This window comes from Ahaetulla prasina, chromosome 3 (genome assembly GCF_028640845.1).
Source record: "Ahaetulla prasina isolate Xishuangbanna chromosome 3, ASM2864084v1, whole genome shotgun sequence".
Taxonomy (NCBI): domain Eukaryota; kingdom Metazoa; phylum Chordata; class Lepidosauria; order Squamata; family Colubridae; genus Ahaetulla; species Ahaetulla prasina.
Window position 1 is genome coordinate 123,982,365 of NC_080541.1, and position 20,346 is coordinate 124,002,710.

The 20,346-nt window shown below is 41.9% G+C and overlaps 1 protein-coding gene across 1 annotated transcript in view; it reads left to right on the forward strand.

Moving 5' to 3' along the window:
- AXDND1 (axonemal dynein light chain domain containing 1) overlaps positions 1-19,292 on the forward strand; it is a 51,337-nt gene extending 32,045 nt beyond the window's left edge. The window contains exons 19-26 of the mRNA XM_058177227.1: positions 3,722-3,930; positions 6,383-6,479; positions 8,815-8,925; positions 12,385-12,540; positions 14,824-14,964; positions 15,423-15,514; positions 17,225-17,373; positions 19,082-19,292. Coding sequence (XP_058033210.1) covers positions 3,722-3,930; positions 6,383-6,479; positions 8,815-8,925; positions 12,385-12,540; positions 14,824-14,964; positions 15,423-15,514; positions 17,225-17,373; positions 19,082-19,170 — 1,044 coding nt within the window. The 3' untranslated portion in view covers positions 19,171-19,292. The remainder of the gene's footprint in view (positions 1-3,721; positions 3,931-6,382; positions 6,480-8,814; positions 8,926-12,384; positions 12,541-14,823; positions 14,965-15,422; positions 15,515-17,224; positions 17,374-19,081) is intronic.
- Positions 19,293-20,346: the final 1,054 nt, after the last annotated feature.

Genomic DNA, 20,346 nt, shown 5'->3' on the forward strand with positions numbered 1-20,346 from the left:
TTGGGGGGTGGGGGGGTTAATTTGACTGGGTGGGTGTTTGTTTTTTACTTTTAAAAGCATTTTTTCTACAACCTCTTCGGCCGAAAAGGTTGTTAAAAATGCTTTTAAAAGGCTCTGATGATCCCAGCTGAGTTGCCTGATCATCAGAGGCTTTTGTTTTCTCTTTTAAAAACATTTTTTTTGCCATTAAAAGGAAAAAAGCCTCTGATGATCAGGCAACTCAACTAGGATCATCAGAGCCTTTTAAAAGCATTTTTTTACAACCTCTGGCTGAAGAGGTTGTAGGAAAAAATGCTTTTAAAAGGCTCTGATGATCCCAGCTGAGCCGCACGATCATCAGAGTTTTGTGTTTTTTTACTTTTAAAAGCATTTTTTCAGCCAAACAAAAATTCATTTAAAAGTTTTTTTTAAAAAAAAACCTCTGATGGTCGTGCGACTCAGCAGGGCATGGGGGTGAGCCAGGGATTTTTGCTACCGGTTCTCCGAACCATCCGCCGTCGCTACCAGATCGGGAGATTCGGTCTGAACCAGGAGCATTTCACCCCAGTCAAAACTAATACGAAAGACATATGACAGAATTTATTAAAAAAAACCTCAACCAAAGTCTAATTCAAAACTCAAGTTCGCAAGGTTTATTATCAATTCAGGGAGTTGAGAAGTAAAGAATATCAAGAATCTGACAGCGGCCAAATAATGTAACTAGTCACAATTGTCTTGACTATAAGCATTGAAAGTCAGGCTATCACAGAAAATCCATTTCCCCTGATATAGGTTATTCACTTTTCCTCCTGCTATTCCCATGGATCTACAGTTGCCTATTGCAGACTATTGTAGAGTAACCAAAATGTCCAAGTGGTAGACCACTGGGATGCTAAAAGCATTTGGTATAGTGAAGGGGGAAATGAGAGGGTGGGAAAAAAAGGTGAAGGATCATTCCATTTAAATAAAGTAAAAAACCATATACAATCAGAATTTAAAAGTGGATTTTGTTGTAGGGTAAGGGTAAAATAGGCCCTTAATCTGGAAAAGCCTTAAGCCAAGAGGTCCCTGTTTTTTGTCTGTGTTTTACAATGCCCAGAATGGTAAGAACTTTGCAAGAATTTAGACCAAGAATTGCTCTTATTATTTTTTTATTTATTTATTTGTCACAACATTATATATAAGCATAAGCATGAAATAACTATATGATATATAAGCATATATTTAATGATAAGTATGTAATAACTATATGAAATTGGATACAATCAAAGGGAACATTTGGACAGGAACGGTAGCACGTTGGTGCTCTTATGCACGCCCCTTACAGACCTCTTAGGAATGGGGTGAGGTCAATAGTAGATAGTTTTTGGTTAAAGCTTTGGGGATTTTGGGAAGAGACCACAGAGTCTGGTAGTGCATTCCAGGCATTAGCAACTCTGTTTCTGAAGTCATATTTTCTGCAATCAAGATTGGAGCGGTTCACATTAAGCTTAAATCTATTGTCTGCTCGTGTATTGTTGTGATTGAAGCTGAAGTAGTCTTCAACAGGAAGGATGTTGTAACAGATGATTCTATGAGTTAAACTCAGGTCATGTCGAAGGCGGCGGAGTTCTAAATTTTCTAAACCCAGGATTTCAAGTCTGGTGGCATAAGGTATTTTGTTGTAATCAGAGGAGTTGAGAACTCTTCTTGTAAAATATTTCTGGACACGCTCAATTGTGTTAATGTCCAAAATAAGGTATGGGTTCCAGACAGACGAGCTGGATTCAAGAATTGGTCTAGCAAATGTTTTATATGCTCTGGTTATTAGTGTAGTGTTTCTGGAGAAGCAGCTACGTAAGATTAAGTTTACAGGCTACGCAAGATTTAAGTTTATTCTTCTACACTGTTTTTCAGTGTGGGACCTGGCACAAAAATATGCTGGCCTGAGAAGTGCTGCTGACCATTTTTAAGATTCCTATTCTAGTTTGGCAGAGGATAGAGGATCCTTCTGCACTGAAAGTCTTGGGAGGAAAATCTTGATGCTAGGTAGTGCCCAGAGAAGAGGCCCTGGGATCAGAGAACCAGCACCCAAGGAGCCATCATCCACTGTCTCCCACTTCTTTTTTTTTTTTATTGAAAGAGTTTTAAAAAAAACAAAAACATTTTCCCCCTTTTTTCCCCCTCCCTCCCAAAAAAAAAAAAAAAACATCCCCTCCTCCCCACCCCGGCTTCCCGGTCAATCACAAGGTAAAGTCCAATCCAAATAACCACATCCAAAGCTTTTCGCCTCCCAACCCCTCCCCATTACATAAAATAACTTTCTAATTATTCAAAGGCAATCTGATATTTCTTAATCTGATATCTGTTTTGTAGATAATCAATCCATTTTTCCATTCAATTAAATATCTTTCCTGCGTATTGTCTTTTAAAAGCTGAGATTTTAGCCATCTCAGCCAAATTAATAACTTTCAATATCCATTCTTCTATTGTAGGTATCTCTTCTTTCTTCCAGTATTGTCCAATCAACAGTCTTGCTGCTGTTATTAAGTTCAAAATCAGTTTAGTCTCAATCCCTGTACAATCCATTATAATTCCCAAAAGGAAAAATTGTGGCAGGAACTTTATCTTCTTCTTCAGTACATTTTGAATAATCCACCAAATTCTTATCCAAAAGACCTTAATTTTCTTGCAAGTCCACCAAATATGAAAATATGTAGCATCATCACAATCACACCTCCAACATTTCGCTTGGATATTAGGATACATACATGATAATTTTTTGGGATCTAAATGCCATCTATAAAACATCTTATAAAAATTTTCCCTTAAATTCTGTGCTTGTGTAAACTTAACATTTCTAACCCAAATTTTCTCCCATGTTTCCAACATTATTGGTTCCTGAATATTCTGTGCCCATTTTATACTGTCTCCCACTTCTTATGGCTTCTCCTAACAATAGAAACCGGGGGGGGGGGGAGATTCTCTCCATCCTCCCTCAAGTGCTTCTCTTGATATGAGTCTGAGTCAAAGTGGGGAGAGAAAGAGAAGAAACAGGATTTTTAAAAATTCCTTCCTGCAGGAGTTCAGTTTCGTGGGGCACAAATTGCATATGGAGGAAATGGCAAAGAGCACTTTCCATATTGGAAGGAAAAAAAAGACTTACTTCCAGAAAGACGTATTTCCTCCATTTGTCTCCTCCTGCCACCCTGATGGAGGTGGGGAGAGAAAATCTTTTTGGTGCTGAAGCTGTTGACTTTTGTTTCCCCTCCTTCTCTTCCTATGTTTCTTGCCTATCATGGTGGTATGAGATGATGGGCTCTCCAAGGAGACTGGCATTGAAACGTTTGGTGGGCATGTTTACCTGGTAGCTTATAGAAGCAGGGCACATTCTTCCCTCCCCAAAAATTGCTTCAAAGCACTTTGTGTTGGTTCAAATGCTTAACACAGCTTGTGCAAGCAGTAGTAGTAAAAGCTTCTGAAATAGAACATGGGAAGACAGGCAGCAGCTGCCTTTATAAAAGTTCAAATTGGGGTCGAAAGTTAATAGGATATTTTTGTGCCAGACCAAAAAGGATGGGTGAGTTAGCTGTGTCTATATTTTGCCTTGCTTATATGATCGTTAACTTCCACCATCCCCTGTGTTCATTTATAAGAAGTAAATCAGTAGGAATTACTCACATGTAAAGAAGCATGGCAGCTGGGTGTCAGTCTCGCTGAATTTTTGTGTAACTTGAATCCTCATCAATTTATACTTTTGCAGTTGACTGATTTCCACAATGTCCTGAGCAAATGGATGGTCAACCTGCTGATGAACATGGTGCCAGAGCACACCTGTCCTGATACTATCCCTTTGAGTGACGCTGAAATATCAGTGCAAGCACAACGCAAGATACTGAATACTTTGAATCTTGAAAAAGAAGTAATGGGTCTGGCTGCTCAGATGAGCCAGTTTTCCTCTTATCTAGTCAGGTACTATAAATTCTCCTCAGATTTTATAGCATCAATGTCCATAAAGGAATAGCAATATGAGGCCTGTGATAGCCATAAACTGTGCTACAGGGACTACTTTGTGCTATCTTTGGTAATAATAGTTCCCACCTTTAAATCTGCCAGGGGATGAATGCAGCTACATTGTATGTTTGTATAGGTCAGGAGCCAGCAGTCTTTTAAAAGCTGAGATTTTAGCCATCTCAGCCAAGTTAATAACTTTCAATATCCATTCTTCTATTGTAGGTATCTCTTCTTTCTTCCAGTATTGTCCAATCAACAGTCTTGCTGCTGTTATTAAGTTCAAAATCAGTTTAGTCTCAATCCCTGTACAATCCATTATAATTCCCAAAAGGAAAAATTGTGGCAGGAACTTTATCTTCTTCTTCAGTACATTTTGAATAATCCACCAAATTCTTATCCAAAAGACCTTAATTTTCTTGCAAGTCCACCAAATATGAAAATATGTAGCATCATCACAATCACACCTCCAACATTTCGCTTGGATATTAGGATACATACATGATAATTTTTTGGGATCTAAATGCCATCTATAAAACATCTTATAAAAATTTTCCCTTAAATTCTGTGCTTGTGTAAACTTAACATTTCTAACCCAAATTTTCTCCCATGTTTCCAACATTATTGGTTCCTGAATATTCTGTGCCCATTTTATACTGTCTCCCACTTCTTATGGCTTCTCTAACAATAGAAACCGGGGAGATTCTCTCCATCCTCCCTCAAGTGCTTCTCTTGATATGAGTCTGAGTCAAAGTGGGGAGAGAAAGAGGAGAAACAGGATTTTTAAAAATTCCTTCCTGCAGGAGTTCAGTTTCCTGGGGCACAAATTGCATGTTGAGGAAATGGCAAAGAGCACTTTCCATATTGGAAGGAGAAAAAAGACTTACTTCCAGAAAGACGTATTTCCTCCATTTGTCTCCTCCTGCCACCCTGATGGAGGTGGGGAGAGAAAATCTTTTTGGTGCTGAAGCTGTTGACTTTTGTTTCCCCTCCTTCTCTTCCTATGTTTCTTGCCTATCATGGTGGTATGAGATGATGGGCTCTCCAAGGAGACTGGCATTGAAACGTTTGGTGGGCATGTTTACCTGGTAGCTTATAGAAGCAGGGCACATTCTTCCCTCCCCAAAAATTGCTTCAAAGCACTTTGTGTTGGTTCAAATGCTTAACACAGCTTGTGCAAGCAGTAGTAGTAAAAGCTTCTGAAATAGAACATGGGAAGACAGGCAGCAGCTGCCTTTATAAAAGTTCAAATTGGGGTCGAAAGTTAATAGGATATTTTTGTGCCAGACCAAAAAGGATGGGTGAGTTAGCTGTGTCTATATTTTGCCTTGCTTATATGATCGTTAACTTCCACCATCCCCTGTGTTCATTTATAAGAAGTAAATCAGTAGGAATTACTCACATGTAAAGAAGCATGGCAGCTGGGTGTCAGTCTCACTGAATTTTTGTGTAACTTGAATCCTCATCAATTTATACTTTTGCAGTTGACTGATTTCCACAATGTCCTGAGCAAATGGATGGTCAACCTGCTGATGAACATGGTGCCAGAGCACACCTGTCCTGATACTATCCCTTTGAGTGACGCTGAAATATCAGTGCAAGCACAACGCAAGATACTGAATACTTTGAATCTTGAAAAAGAAGTAATGGGTCTGGCTGCTCAGATGAGCCAGTTTTCCTCTTATCTAGTCAGGTACTATAAATTCTCCTCAGATTTTATAGCATCAATGTCCATAAAGGAATAGCAATATGAGGCCTGTGATAGCCATAAACTGTGCTACAGGGACTACTTTGTGCTATCTTTGGTAATAATAGTTCCCACCTTTAAATCTGCCAGGGGATGAATGCAGCTACATTGTATGTTTGTATAGGTCAGGAGCCAGCAGTCTTTTTGAAATTTTTGAAATTACATTTTCAACTTATCAAATTTCAGGGTCTCTAATTGGGATTTTTAACCTGTATGGAATGAGTAGTGGTACATCTAATATTAACCCATGTGTTAGGCATACTGAATTAGAGGTGTAACAAAATTGTTTCATTTTGTGCTGAAAGTTGATGGGAAATTTTGCTTCTAAGGACAATTTTAGAGATCACAAATGCACAGGCACAGTTTCTGGTAGCTGATAAAGACATTGTGACCTTTTCTGGCTCTCATTTATTACACCATCCCTTCCTACCTTAATAGTTGAGACCCAATATAGCTAAAAGAAATCCTATTTGAATTCCATTATTATTATTTTTTGCATTATGCAAGATGGAAATCATTTTTCTTGTGCAGGACCTTCAGAGCCTTAATTTAGTTCAATATCTTGATCCCTGCATCTAGACAAATTACATTCTTCCTTAACTAGTGTGGTATTTTTATGGTGATTTAAAACACGGTTATAAGTTAGGTGATGTTATCCATTCCTAGTTGCTGCAAAGAAATGGTTTCAGTTACAACCCGTAAGAAACTGGCTGCTTCTGACCCTGATGCAGAACACGAATTGCAACAGTTAGAGAAGATAAAGGTAAAAAAAAAAAAAAGAACTATCCTGTGTTTCCTTGGCTCAGTCCAAATCCTTCCTAAGGTGGTGATTGTGAGTTAATTTTACATAATAGGAATTTTAGAATGAATGGGGGAATTCTTTGGGCCAATATAATTTATTTTAAATCTGCTGCAAGCTTTCATTCTGGAATATTGTTATTGTGTAAGTGGCAGCTTCATAAATGTAGATATACAGATTGATTCCTGTTTTCAAGAAGTGTGCAGCGTGACATGGGAAGGAAGAGAGAGATAAAAATGGAAAGTGATGAACCTTATAGCAATATACCCTTAAACAAAGCCTATCTTGTAGACTTTAGCACAGAAAAGGTCCTTAGTTGGGGCAATGGCATATTTCTGTGACCAACCTCACCTCATTATTTAGATTTTTTTTCCTCAACAGTTTGTCTAGCAGCACCACTTGTAAACAAAGTTAATTGGCTGGTGTCTTGGTGATGGTCGTTGACATCAGCTGCTTCCAACCCCATGTTTTGGGGCTTTCCTAGTTTTATTCTTGTTTGCTTGACAGCTTCCCCAATTGGTTAATGGGTAATTGTTGCCCATAGTTACTGTTTCCCGGTCTACATCCTATGCCTGAAAGGACTCCTCCCGCTCACTCTATTATCACTAATGCTTTAAGATGAGGTGAGTGCTCTACTTTCTAAAAATGAAAGTTTATAGAAATAGTCTCTCCTGTTTAGCAGAAGATATGGTTTTACTCTGCCTTACGGTACTGATGAAGAATGGCATGATTTTTTTAATCCCAGAGTTCTATATGGTTTCTCTTTCCCCATTTTAGAAGAGATCATTAGTTCATATCTAGAAGCCTTAAGAATACTTAATTAACTCTTTAGAAATATTTGTTTCAATAATGTTATTGAGAAATATATCAAACAAGTAGAATTAATGCAATCTAATACAGAAATATATTAAATAAAAAAATAGATATAAAAATGTTATTTTTAATGTATTTAAAAATTTCAAATTAAGAAATTGAGATAAAAAGAAAAAACAAAAAGGGAAAAAGGAAGAAAACAGAAAAAAATAATCTAGTTTGCTCTTTTGATTTATTATCTGTATAAATGTTTTTTAAAATTTAAATCACCTTCCAATTCTACTTTTAAATCCAGTATTTCCATCTCTTTCTTGTAGGTTGTAGTTTTAAATCTGCTTTACCGTCCATTTCACTTTTATTCAATGGGGCTTATTCCTCTTCAATATGGTAATACCTTTTGATCCCATTATAGTCTTAAATAATTGGAAAATCTGTTGGACCTCAAAAATCAAATATTTCCTTTAAGATAGCCATTCGGTATCCAACCTTGAAAGTCTTTTTATCATCCAGAATGTAAACAAAAGATTTTTTCTCACAAGGATGGATCATTTCAATTTATTTCAAAGTCTTGCTTTAATTTAAACTCACTTCAATCCTTTCATTTAAAATCTTTCTGAAATAAGCACTATAATCTCTTTTTAGCTGTATATTGAAAAAAAGAGAATTCTTACAAAACTTCAACCATATAATTTCTTCTTAAATGGATTGAAGAGAAATTCACTCAATGAATACCAATCTTGCAGTTCTGAAGGTTTTTCAACTTTTAATCAATCTTTGATTAAATCAGTCTTTTTCAATCCTTAACAAGCAATAAGAAAAAAATAAACTATAAAGTAATTAAAATATGAGGTTTGGTCAAACTATTAGTCCATAAAAGGTTTTATTACCATGTTTTCACAAAAATAAGATCCTGACTTATATTTTTTTGAACCCTGAAATAAGCACTTGGCCTTATTGCTATGCGCTTAAAAGCCCAATTTTGGGGGAAACAGGGTAACAACACACAGATGATACAAGCAACACAAAAAATATCAGTTCTGCTATCTACTCACAAAAAACAGCCCTCCAGAATATATATGGGTATTCTTAATTGTCTCCTTAATCCAGAGGCTATTATGACTGGATCCAGTATCCAGCTGCTTTTTCAATTGTAATGTCTCTGCCATTCCATAGACTACTACTATTTCTTATTTATTCTAGAATTTCTAGAAGCCTGACACTCAGATTAATGAGCCATCAACAAAGCAATAGAGTGGATCCAATATACCATCCAGTCAGGAGCTTCATCCAAATTATACACAATAAGCAGATAAGGTGGACAAATCAAAATGGACAACACTTTTGTCAACAATTAATTACTATAATTGACTTCTCAGGAATTTGCTGAGGAGCATCCTTGGTATCACAAAAAGAGAATAAGAGGGTACCAATGGCTTTTCTTTGGATTGTCTGGAAAATCACCAGAAGTTTTTCTTTCTTTTTTCAGACAGAGTGCCTGGATTGGATTGAGACATGCAACCTTCTTTTATCTGGAATGAAGACATCTCCCACCAAGTTAATTGACCAAAAGCAGCTTATGCATTACTTTGGATCAGAGGTAGGGAAAGATCCAAATGAGAGAAAAAATATTACATTTGGAATTTACTTTTTAATTGCAATACTGTTATTTTTCTTTAAGATGGGGTGACTCTGTTTTTAGCCACGGGGTGAAAACACTTTCTAAATTGGGAGCCATCGATACAGCCATCCATCTTACAACATCCTCTTTCTATGTTCTATGCATCTACATACACTCCTCAGACTATACATAGATTATTATTATTATTATTATTATTTATTCGATTTTTATACCGCCCTTCTCCCGAAGGACCCAGGGCGGTGTACAGCCAAAAGTAAAAACAGACAATACAATATACAATTTAAAATACAAATTAAAAAACTTATTTTATAATTGGCCTAAAAAACTTTAAAATATATAAAACTAAAACCCCATTAAAATTAATATTAAAAAATTTAAAATCGATAAAATTTAAGCCAGCCCCGCGCGAATAAAAAGATGTGTCTTCAGTTCGCGGCGGAAGGTCCGAAGGTCAGGTATTTGGCGTAAACCCGGGGGAAGCTCGTTCCAGAGTGTGGGAGCCCCCACAGAGAAGGACCTTCCCCTGGGGGCCGCCAGCCGACATTGCTTGGTGGACGGCACCCTGAGAAGTCCCTCTCTGTGAGAGCGTACGGGTCGGTGGGAGGCATGCGGTAACAGCAGGCGGTCCCGTAAGTACCCAGGCCCTAAGCCATGGAGCGCTTTGAAGGTAGTAACCAAAACCTTAAAGTGCACTCGAAAGGCCACAGGTAGCCAGTGCAGTCTGCGCAGGAGCGGTGTTACATGGGAGCTACACGTAGCTCCCTCTATCACCCGCGCAGCTGCATTCTGGACTAACTGAAGCCTCCGAGTGCACCTCAAGGGGAGCCCCATGTAGAGAGCATTACAATAATCCAAGCGAGAGGTAACGAGGTATGAGTGACTGTGCACAAGGCATCCCGATCAAGGAAGGGGCGCAACTGCTGAACCAGGCGAACCTGGTGGAAGGCCCTCCTGGAGATGGCCGTCAAATGATCTTCAAATGACAGCCGTTCATCCAGGAGGACACCTAAGTTGCGCACCCTATCCTTTGGGGCCAATAACTCGCCTCCAACAGTCAGCCGCAGCTGCAGCTGACTGAATCGGGGTGCCGGCATCCACAGCCACTCCGTCTTGGAGGGATTAAGCTTGAGCCTGTTTCTCCCCATCCAGACCCGTACGGCATCCAAACACCGGGACAGCACTTCGACAACTTCACTGGGGTGGCCCGGGGTGGAAAAGTACAGCTGGGTGTCATCAGCGTACAGCTGGTATCTCACCCCAAAGCCACTGATGATCTCACCCAACGGCTTCATATAGATGTTGAACAGAAGGGGCGAGAGGATCGACCCCTGCGGCACCCCACAAGTGAGGCACCTCGCGGTCGACCTCTGCCCCCCTGTCAACACCGTCTGCGACCGGTCAGAGAGATAGGAGGAGAACCACCGATACACGGTGCCTCCCACTCCCAATCCCCCCAACCGGCGCAGCAAGATACCATGGTCGATGGTATCAAAAGCCGCTGAGAGGTCTAATAGGACCAGGGCAGAGGAGTAACCCCTGTCCCTGGCCCTCCAGAGATCATCCACCAATGCGACCAAAGCTGTCTCCGTGCTGTATCCGGGTCGGAAGCCGGACTGGAACGGGTCTAGATAGACGGCTTCATCCAGGTATTGGGGTAGCTGTTGCGCCACAGCACTCTCTACAACCTTCGCAACGAAGCGACGGTTGGAGACTGGACGATAATTACCCAAAATAGCTGGGTCCAGGGAGGGCTTCTTGAGGAGGGGCTTCACCACCGCCTCTTTCAAGGCAGCAGGGAAAACCCCTTCCAACAAAGAAGTGTTGATAATCCCCTGGAGCCAGCCTCGTGTCACCTCCTGAGTGGCCAGTACCAGCCAGGAAGGACACGGGTCCAGTAAACATGTAGTGGCGTGAAGCCTCCCCAACAACCTGTCCACGTCCTCAGGAGCCACAGGGTCAAACTCATCCCAAACAGACTCGACAAGACGTGCCTCCTCTCCCCCGCTTGGATCATCCCAATTTCGGTCCAGACCATCCCGGAGCTGAGCAATTTTATCGTATAGATAACCACTAAACTCCTCGGCACGTCCCTGCAGAGGGTCATCCCGCACCTCCTGATGAAGGAGGAAGCGGGTCACCCGAAACAGGGCGGCCGGACGGTTATCTGGCGACGCAATGAGGGTGGAGGCGTAGGAGCGCCTCGCCTCCCTCATTGCCACTAGGTAGGTCCTAGAATAGGACCTAACTAGTGTCCGATCAGCTTCGGAACGACTGGACCTCCAGGTGCTCTCTAGGCATCTTCTCCGGCGTTTCATCTCCCTCAGCCCCTCGGAGAACCAAGGGGCCGGACGAGATCTGCGCCGGGTCAGAGGCCGCAAAGGCACGACACGGTCCAAGGCCCCAGCCGCGGCCTGTTCCCAGGCCACAACTAGTTCCTCAGTCGTGCCGTGGGCCAGATCCTCAGGGAATGGCCCAAGCTCCGTCAGGAACCTCTCGGGGTCCATCAGGCGCCTGGGACGGAACCAACGTATAGGTTCCGTCTCCCTGCGATGGTGGGTGGCGGTTCGGAAGTCTAGGCGAAGGAGAAAATGATCGGACCATGACATCGGTTCTGTTACTAAATCATCTAATTCCAGATCATTTAACCACTGTCCAGAGATATAAATCAGATCCAGCGTGCCTCCCCCCATGTGCGTAGGGCCATCATTTACTCGAATCAGGTCCAAGGCCGTCATGGAAGCCTGGAACTCCCGAGCTGCTGTCGATAACAAGCCAGCTGATGGCAGGTTGAAATCCCCCATGACTATAAGTCTGGGGGTCTCAACCGCCACAACGGCTAGTACCTCCAACAGCTCTGGCAGGGCTGTGGTCATGCAGCAAGGAGCCAGGTACGCGATCAACAAGCCCAACGGATTCCTATGGCCCCACCTCACATAGAGGGATTCACAGCCGGCAATCTGAGGAACAGTGGCCTCCCTCGGCTCTAGATTTTCCTTAATAACAACCGCCACCCCCCCACCCCTACCTTGGGCCCTCGGCTGATGAAATGCTCGGAAGCCTGGAGGGCACAGCTCAACAAGGGGGACCCCCCCCTCTGGACCCAACCAGGTCTCCGTAATGCCCATAAGGTCCGCGGACTCCCCCTGAATAAGATCGCAAATCAGGGGAGCTTTATTAGCTCATTAGATGAGTACCATTATCAGGGAATAGCAGAATAAATACAGCTATGCATGCACTAAAACTACCCAGGGACAACTCTGTAGGAGGTGCTGACCAGGAACATTGTTTCTGAAAAATTTTACATTAACCAAAGGATGTCCTTCAAGAACTGGAGAGGCCTAAATGTAGAAAAGTAGCAATGAGAACAACATCTCAAAATGGATTTTCTGATTACCAGCCTTTCTCTGCCACCTCAAGGTTTTTCAACCAAAACGAAAACTTCCCCCTCATCCAGAGCATACCCTGGAGACCACTTCTTCCACTCAAGCAGAAGAAATTCCTGATGAAGTCAAGAAAATGGAGCAAGCAGGTTCTGAGCAAAGCCCAGAAAAGGAGCCCATATTGGCAATACAGGTGACTATTTCCATTAGAAAATTAGCACGTTTTTAAAAGCAAAGTTCTTTTTTATTAGCCAGATTAGAATATAATTAAATAAAGAAGTAAAGTGGCAAGTTTCCCCCGTTACGGGTTGAATGCGGGACCCAAGGTGGAGGGGAGGGTGAGGGGTGGCAGCCAAGGAAGCCAAGCCTTGCTACATTGCCCCCAAGGCGGTCCTTCGGCCGAATGTAGCAGGTCCAGACCAGGTCTCCCTTTCACAGTATGCCACTTTCCATATTTAATTTTGGAGCTGCCTGGATGAGGGCAGCCTGCCAGCGGCATCCCCAAGCAGCAAATCCCGTCGCCACCTTGCAAGCCAGCCAGCCTAGCCTGAGCCTGCCAGGCACTCCTGGGCAGTCCCCCCGGGACCGCACGTGAAAAAACGATCACCCCTGCATCACCCAAAGAAGCCGATTGGCAAGAGCTCCGTGTCCAACAATGGGACCAAGTGGGGGCCTTCCTCCCTTTCCTCTTTTGGGCAGTTTTAAAAAGAAAGGGCTGGAAACTTAAAGCCAGGCATGCCCTGCAGCCCCTGCCTCGCCCTCAGCAGCTCTGCACTGGGCAGTGGTTCGGCTTTCCCAGCTGGCCACGACCCCCAATCCCCGCCTAACCTACCCTTCCTCCTGCAACCAGTGGCAGAGACAAAGGTGAGCCAAGCTGAGCCATCACCGCTCAGCCGCTTCCCTTAGCATGCATCTTGCCCCCACCTGGACTGTCTGCTCCTGCCTGCCATGGCTGCCAGTGTTCAGGGAAAACAAAGCTGCACCGCCCACATCGGCCCTCCGTGAGCTGGCCCTCACCTGCCCAAACAGGTTGTGGGAATGTCTGGCTTCCCAGATGCCCCCTGCCCTCTGGAACAGCAGCGGCAGCACATAATCTCCCCACTCTGCTAGTGGCCGCCCCCTTCTTCACATGAGATTGCCCGGCAGTGGGGAGAGAGAGGGAAAAGGTGGCAGCTGCTAGCAGAGAGGGGAGAGTGTGATGTTGGTGCTTCTGGGACAAGGGGAGCTGGAAAGGGTGTGGGTCCAGCTCACCTGGCCTCTCTTCCTCTCACAGCCAGTTTTCCCATTTATGGAGCCACAGTCTCAAACATTGGGGGGCTGCGCAGGAAGAGAAAAGACAGCAAAAATTGCTTGAGCGGAGGTGGGAGAGCAAAGCAAGCAATGCTTCAGGCTGCCAGCTGGCTTTTTTATTCCCTCTTTCTCCCAAGGCAGCCAGGTAGCACCACATGAGGCCATGCTTTATAGCATCCTGTCTCCTCGCATGAGAAGCAACTGAAGGGCCTTTTTGCTGGGAGAACTGCCCTCAGATTCCTCTGCCTTCCTCTGGCGGCCCTTGGCCGAGCACAGCTGCCCTACCAACCGAGGAGAGAAGCGGACCCCCTTTGGTGACACCCCAACCACCTGTGCCCAAAATCTTTCAAGTCTTGAAATGTTTCTTGAAAGTCACCCCAAAGGGGTGAGCAAAGTAGGCTTCTTATCCTACATTCTCATTAGGAGTAGTCCTCGACTTATGGCCACAAATGAACCAAGCTTTCCATTGTTAAGCAAGATTTAAGTGAGTTTTGCTCCGTTTTGTGATTTTCCTTGCCACCATTGTTAAGCGGTGTTTAAGTTCAGTAGTAGTAAATAAATAGAGAGGGAAATCGTAACTTGTTGAGGCCTTTGAGGCGAGCGGCCAGGAGGCGGGGCTGGGTGTGGTGAGTGACATTGAGTTGGCTACGCTCACACAGTCACATAACCATCCAGCCACATCTACCCAGCTGGTCATTAGGGCAGAGAACCAGTTTTTAAATTATTTGAATTCCAGCACTGGTTGCAGCTTTATTGGGAGTATTCAAAAAAGAATAGAAAGTCCTTTCATTGAGTGTATCGGCAGTGTTCCTGCTTTAGGGAAGAAAAAAATAATCATTGTACTGCATTGTCATGTTGATATGATTTTAAATGTCATAACTTGCTCAGAATGGGAGTAGTAAGTAATAGCCTAGTACGGAGCTCTCTTTTCATGGGTGGATAATTGTTTTTAAAGGCAAATTGGTAATCTGAATAAGACTGGAAACATAAATCCAAAATCTACTTCTTTAGGAGCATAATTTTTCCCCCAAATTCCAGTACCTGTGATTCTCCTAAAATTCTTTTGATAACTTCCTATTTATGATGATGCTTTTTGTATCCAAAATCTGACCTTCTATTGAAGAGTTTGGTTTTCCAATAAAGAGACAAATATTACACTGCCTGCTTTTTCTTTTTTTCTTTTAAGCAGGCAAAGCCATCTGTACCTGGTACTAGCAGTGAAATTGCAGACGAAAGCCCTGAGATTGATTATCAGATGAGATACATTGCCCATGATGATAATGTGTATTGCAAAACTTTGACCACCGAAAAAATTCCAGTTTCAGGGGTATGTATTTATGAATCTCCACTGTGCAAGTGGCTCTACTCATAGCCAAGGTGAGCTAATTCAGTTCTTTTAAAGGATGTTAAAATGTGAAATGAGCAGCTGGATCTAACATGTGGGGCACTACCCAATTGGAAGATTTTCTGCACAATCCCCTCTGAAAGTAATGGAAACTATATGAAACCATGGACGTACTCTTGTGCAACTTCTAATTTTTTTGATTGAATCGCTACATGAGAAACGACATGGAGAAAGAACATTAATGAGACCAACTTCTTTAGAACTTCTCTGCCTCGGGCAACCAAATTTATTGATCAGAGGTGTACAGAAAATTGCTAAGTTCAGACTTGCTCTTTTATTTCAGTGGTCCTATCGCTCCATGTAAATTTTTTGCCAAGGCAGTATGTCACTTTCTTTTGCTCGAGTCTCTTTTCATAAGGTACTTATTCTTTTAATTCTAGAGAGAATTGTATGCCAGCCAGCCAACCACTGAATTCTCTAAAAAGGAATTTCAGATACTAGCTTCATTAGAAATTCTGGAGGAACGGCTCATGTGAGTACCAAAAAGTTGATCAAGGGAGATGTATACTTGCCCAGACTTACTGTTGCTACAGAAATATTAGATAAACCTGAGAACCAGACACTCTTTCATGAGTCTAGTAATACACATCCCTTCTATGTTTTCTATTCTGCTGACACACTCCCATTCCCCTGAGAATTTCTCACAGACTTAAACCTATTTGGTGGTTGACATCCAGCTCTGAGGTCTACAGACTTGGCGGTTGTGAATGTTTGAATTAAGTAAGAATCTGAAATCTCTGCTATGTCTTTTAGGGCAGCCTTTTTGAACATTGTGCGGAGGTGAGGGTCTAACTTCAAGTCAGTCTGGACAAACTCCTGCAGTTTTCTTGGCAAAGTTTTTAGGAAGTGTTTTGCCTGCTTCCTAGGGATGAGAAAAAGGGACTGGCTGAAGGTCACACAGCTGACTTTCTGCCTAAGACGGGACTAGAATTCATTACTTTCCTAACTTCTAGCCTTAATCACTACAACAAACCAGTTCTCCAACATAGTGGAGATTTTCCAATATATTTTCCAATATAGTGCCTTCCCTATGTATTAACATGGAATTCTAGGAATTGAGGAAAAGTTTCAGAAAATGTCCTCTTGAAGTCTTTCCAAAGGTTTATCATTGTGATTACACAAAACTAATGGAAGGGATAAAGAAAGATTTAATTCCAAACAGTGTATGTAGAAACACCAGAACTATGGAAGGAGGTATAAGCTAGATGCTAATAACTCTAGAGCAGGCCTGTCAAACTGTAGGCGGGCCAAATGTGTCACGCGCAGGCCATACCACCCTGGCTCTGGAAAGGCAAAAAACATCACAATACGTCACAATACTCACATGACGCAATCGAGTTTGACACCAATGCTCTAGAGGGACATAGAGAAGATTGATTGTAGATATTGCATCTGCACTAGATTCACACAGAAAAGAAATGGTTATAATAACTTTAAAGCAGAGGAGCAGGGGCATTGTATGGGGATCCCCCTGGAACACAATCACCCCAGTAGGCTACAGGAGCAATAGAGATTCCTGCCTGATCTGATAGTGAGTGTTGTACATTTCCAATATATCTTTTTTCTTTACTAAGGAAAATTATGGGGGAAGAATGTTCATAAATCAAAATGGCTTTTGCATTACTGTACGGCTGACTAAAAAGACATCTGAAAATCTTCTCAATCTCTCATGAATATTCTGTAGCACAACTCATTGAAATAAGTGTTTCAATTAGATTTACACAAAAAAATTCTTAGGGTTTCTATAAATCAGATTAGCAATGCATGATAATCATGTACGTCTTAAATCCATCTTTGCCTCCGTTGGATATAAAGTGGGCTCTGCAGGAGAAGGTAGGAAATTTCTACTCAGCTCATCTCTTTAAGCCATTTTTCTTCAGTCTACTTTGCTACCTGAAAGGAGCTGGAGAGGGAGAAAGCTTTTAAATAAAGTAAGGAGGGAGGTTGTGTCACTTTATCCACATTCATCTTTGTGAGGAGACTTCCATTATTCTCATCCACATGGCAAATCCATACTTGAGGGTGTGTGCATGTCTTGTTTGGCCATTCTTCAGACAAAAAAAAAGTGTCTTGGACCAGCCTTGATGCCTCCCATTCTGATTGGGTATCCATTAATTTTGCCTAGTTGGTCTTTATAAGTTGGTATCTTAACTCCATGCTATCTTGGCTTCTGTTCTTTTAGAGATGCTGAGAAACGAGCCCAGGAAGCTGAGGAAAAGTCAGAAACCCTTCACGAGGAATTGGAGGAAGCTCTGAAAAAACTCCAGGATATAGAAGATGAGGAACCAGAGTTTAAAGATTTTGGCAAAAAAGCAGAAAAATCTGAAAAAGGTATGATTAAAACCTCAAAGATGGAATTTTAAATTCCTAAAAGAAATACAGATCATTTTTTACATTCCTCTTTTAGTCCTTCAGATATTCTGAGGTTTGTGGTCAAATACATCTGTAGCAGTGGTGGGCTCCAAATATTTTAACAACCAGTTCTCTGCCCTAATGACTGGCTGGGTGGGCGTGGCTGGAGGGGGTCATGTGACTGAGTGGGCGTGGCCAACTTTACATCACTGTATGGAACAGGCAGGATTGGGGAGGAAATCCAGAGGTCTCGGAGGCGGGGAGAGAGACAGATCCAACCTCTGTGTGTGTGTGTGTGTGCATGTGACAGAGAGAGACTGCATCAAGCTATACTGGGAAAGCTGGCTGCGAGAGGCAGAGAAGCTGGGTAAGCTGGATCCAGATGCTTCCCGGATCCCTTCGTCTCAGAAGCAGCAACCTTGCACTCTCCCCTCTCTGCTAACCCCCTTTTTCACATGGGATTGCCCAGCAGCAGGGACAGAGAAGGAGAAGGGAGCAGCCACTAGCATTGAGGGAGAGTGCCACACAGAAACAGGAGCACACAAAACTCTGCCCCTTCTCCCTCTCTTTCTCCATTGCAGAGCGATCCCGTACGAAGAAGGGGGCTAGCAGAGAGGGGAAGAGTGCGAGGTTGCTGCTTCTGGGATGAGGGGACCCAGGACATGTCTGGATTTGGCTCACCTCGCTTCTCTTCCTCTTGCAGCCAGCTTTTCCAGGCTGTTTTTTGGGCTGATTTTAGCCCAAAAAATGGCCGATTTTGGCTGGAATTTTTGGGCCGTTTTTCAGGCCAATTTTGGCTGGAAAAATGGCCTGAAAATGGCCAAAAACTGGCCCCAAAAACAGGTGGAGGCAGGGCCAGCTGGTAGTCTGATTGGTTCTCTGAACTGCGCAGAATCAGAACAACCAGTTTGTGTGAACCGATCTGAACCGACAGCAGCCCACCTCTAATCTGTAGGGCACTAGTTTGAAGACAGCATAATGAGTTATTGTGATAATTTCAGATGTATATACTTTTATGATGTATATATTGAAGAACTGGGATTGAAATAAGATAGATTGCATGAAATAGCTCTGAAAGCTAATATCAGAATATCCGGAAAATGTTTTATTTGACTCTACCTTTTTGGATATATTACATAGTTTGTTTTAACCATGGTTTGTTGAATAATGATTAGAATCACACAAGTTGTAGAACTCCGGATCGTGGCTTACATTTAAAATAATTGTGTCACACAACATTATGGGAAAACATTATGGGTTAGAGTGATAAGTGGCTCTTGTAGTAATTTATTGGTAGTCCTTGATTTATGACCTCAATTGGGACCAGAATTTGTTGCTAAGCAAAGTGGTTAAGTGAGTCACGCCTGATTTTACAAAAAAATTTTTTGCCACGTTTAAGTGAATCAATGCAGTGGCTAAGTGAATCACATGGTTGTTAAATGAATCCAGCTTCCCTTCATTGACTTTGCTTGTTGAAAACTGGATGGGAAGGTCATAAATTGCGATCAAATGACCTCTGCCTCCTTTTTTGTTCAAATGGCTTTTTAAAAAACTTTCTTGGGACTGTGGGTATGTACTTATGCAGCTCATTAAGAATTGTGCACGGAGGGACAACTATGGATTATCCAATCTTTTTTTATCCCTGCTATAGGGATTATTTAATACTTCCAATTATCTTCTATTGCAGAAACTTCTCGTAGGAAAGTGTCTGACAAAGCTGGACTTTCTAAACCACCCACTCCTCGACCTAAGAAATCACCCAAACCCAAGCGCTGAAGAAGTGTGTGGCTGCAAGAAATCCTTTGGCTCCTGGTTGTTGTTGTAGTGATTTTGGAGCACTGAAATACAAAATTACAATTGCAATTCTTCTGGTTGTATTAATAAGTTATAGGGACAGGAATTAAATGAAGATTCTAAAATTCTCGTTTTTATTATTTACTTAGAAAATCATCAATGTCTAATTTTGCCTTGTTCTGACATGTACCATACATTTCCAGAAACTGCAGATTGGGTTAAGAATATCTCCAGGGCAGCTTTTATTATGCCATTTTTATTTTTTAATAAGATGTTTTGCAGTATGTTACAGCACACAGCATGAAGTATCATCTTTGGCATGATCTCTTTGCCTCTCACAAATTTTCTTGTAACAAAGTGCTGAGAGTGAAGGGTATCAGCACTGCATCCCACCAGTGTTGTCTTGGGAAGATGGCCTTGAAAAATGAGAGGAAATGAGGCTTTTTAAGAAAGAAAAAAAAGCATTCATTCACGAGCCAAGAAGACTGTCATTTCCATTCTGCTAGAGAAGTTTTATATATCTTGTTTTTGAATGATATCAAAATTAAGAGGCTACAATTATTTTTTCATTGTTGATCTTATAGTTTCAGACCCCTGAGGCATTACTTCATGGGTTTAAAAGTATTTTTATTTTTTTTACTAATTGGTTTCACTTCGCATGTGACTAGTACAGTCACTTTTGGGCACAAAGAACATCTAAAAAGTCATACATGAGTGATTATCTCCCATATTAATTAATGGCAGGGTGATCATAACAAGATCCAGGCTAGCCCAGTCATGGATGGCTAGCCCAGTCAGTCCAGACTGACTCTAGCAAAATCAAGAAAAGGAGTCAACAGATGGATCCAACAGGGCAGAAAATTTTCCTTACGAGTAAAAATCCATCATTATGGTTTGAAAACTGAATTATATGCCAGTGATGATAATCCTTTCCCAGTAAGATACTATAACACATGGTGACTAATTGATTCCACATACTTTTTAGATGAAATGGATTTTCCAGAGTCTTCTCAGTTAAAATTTAGATCTGGTCTTATATCAAAACATCATTGCTGGCAAAGGGATAGGGCAGGAATTCTCTTAGATCTCTCAGTAGTTTTTATTAAGTTCTCAACTTATCAATGTATCTTCTTCCAAAGAAGTGCCTCTGCTTGAGAT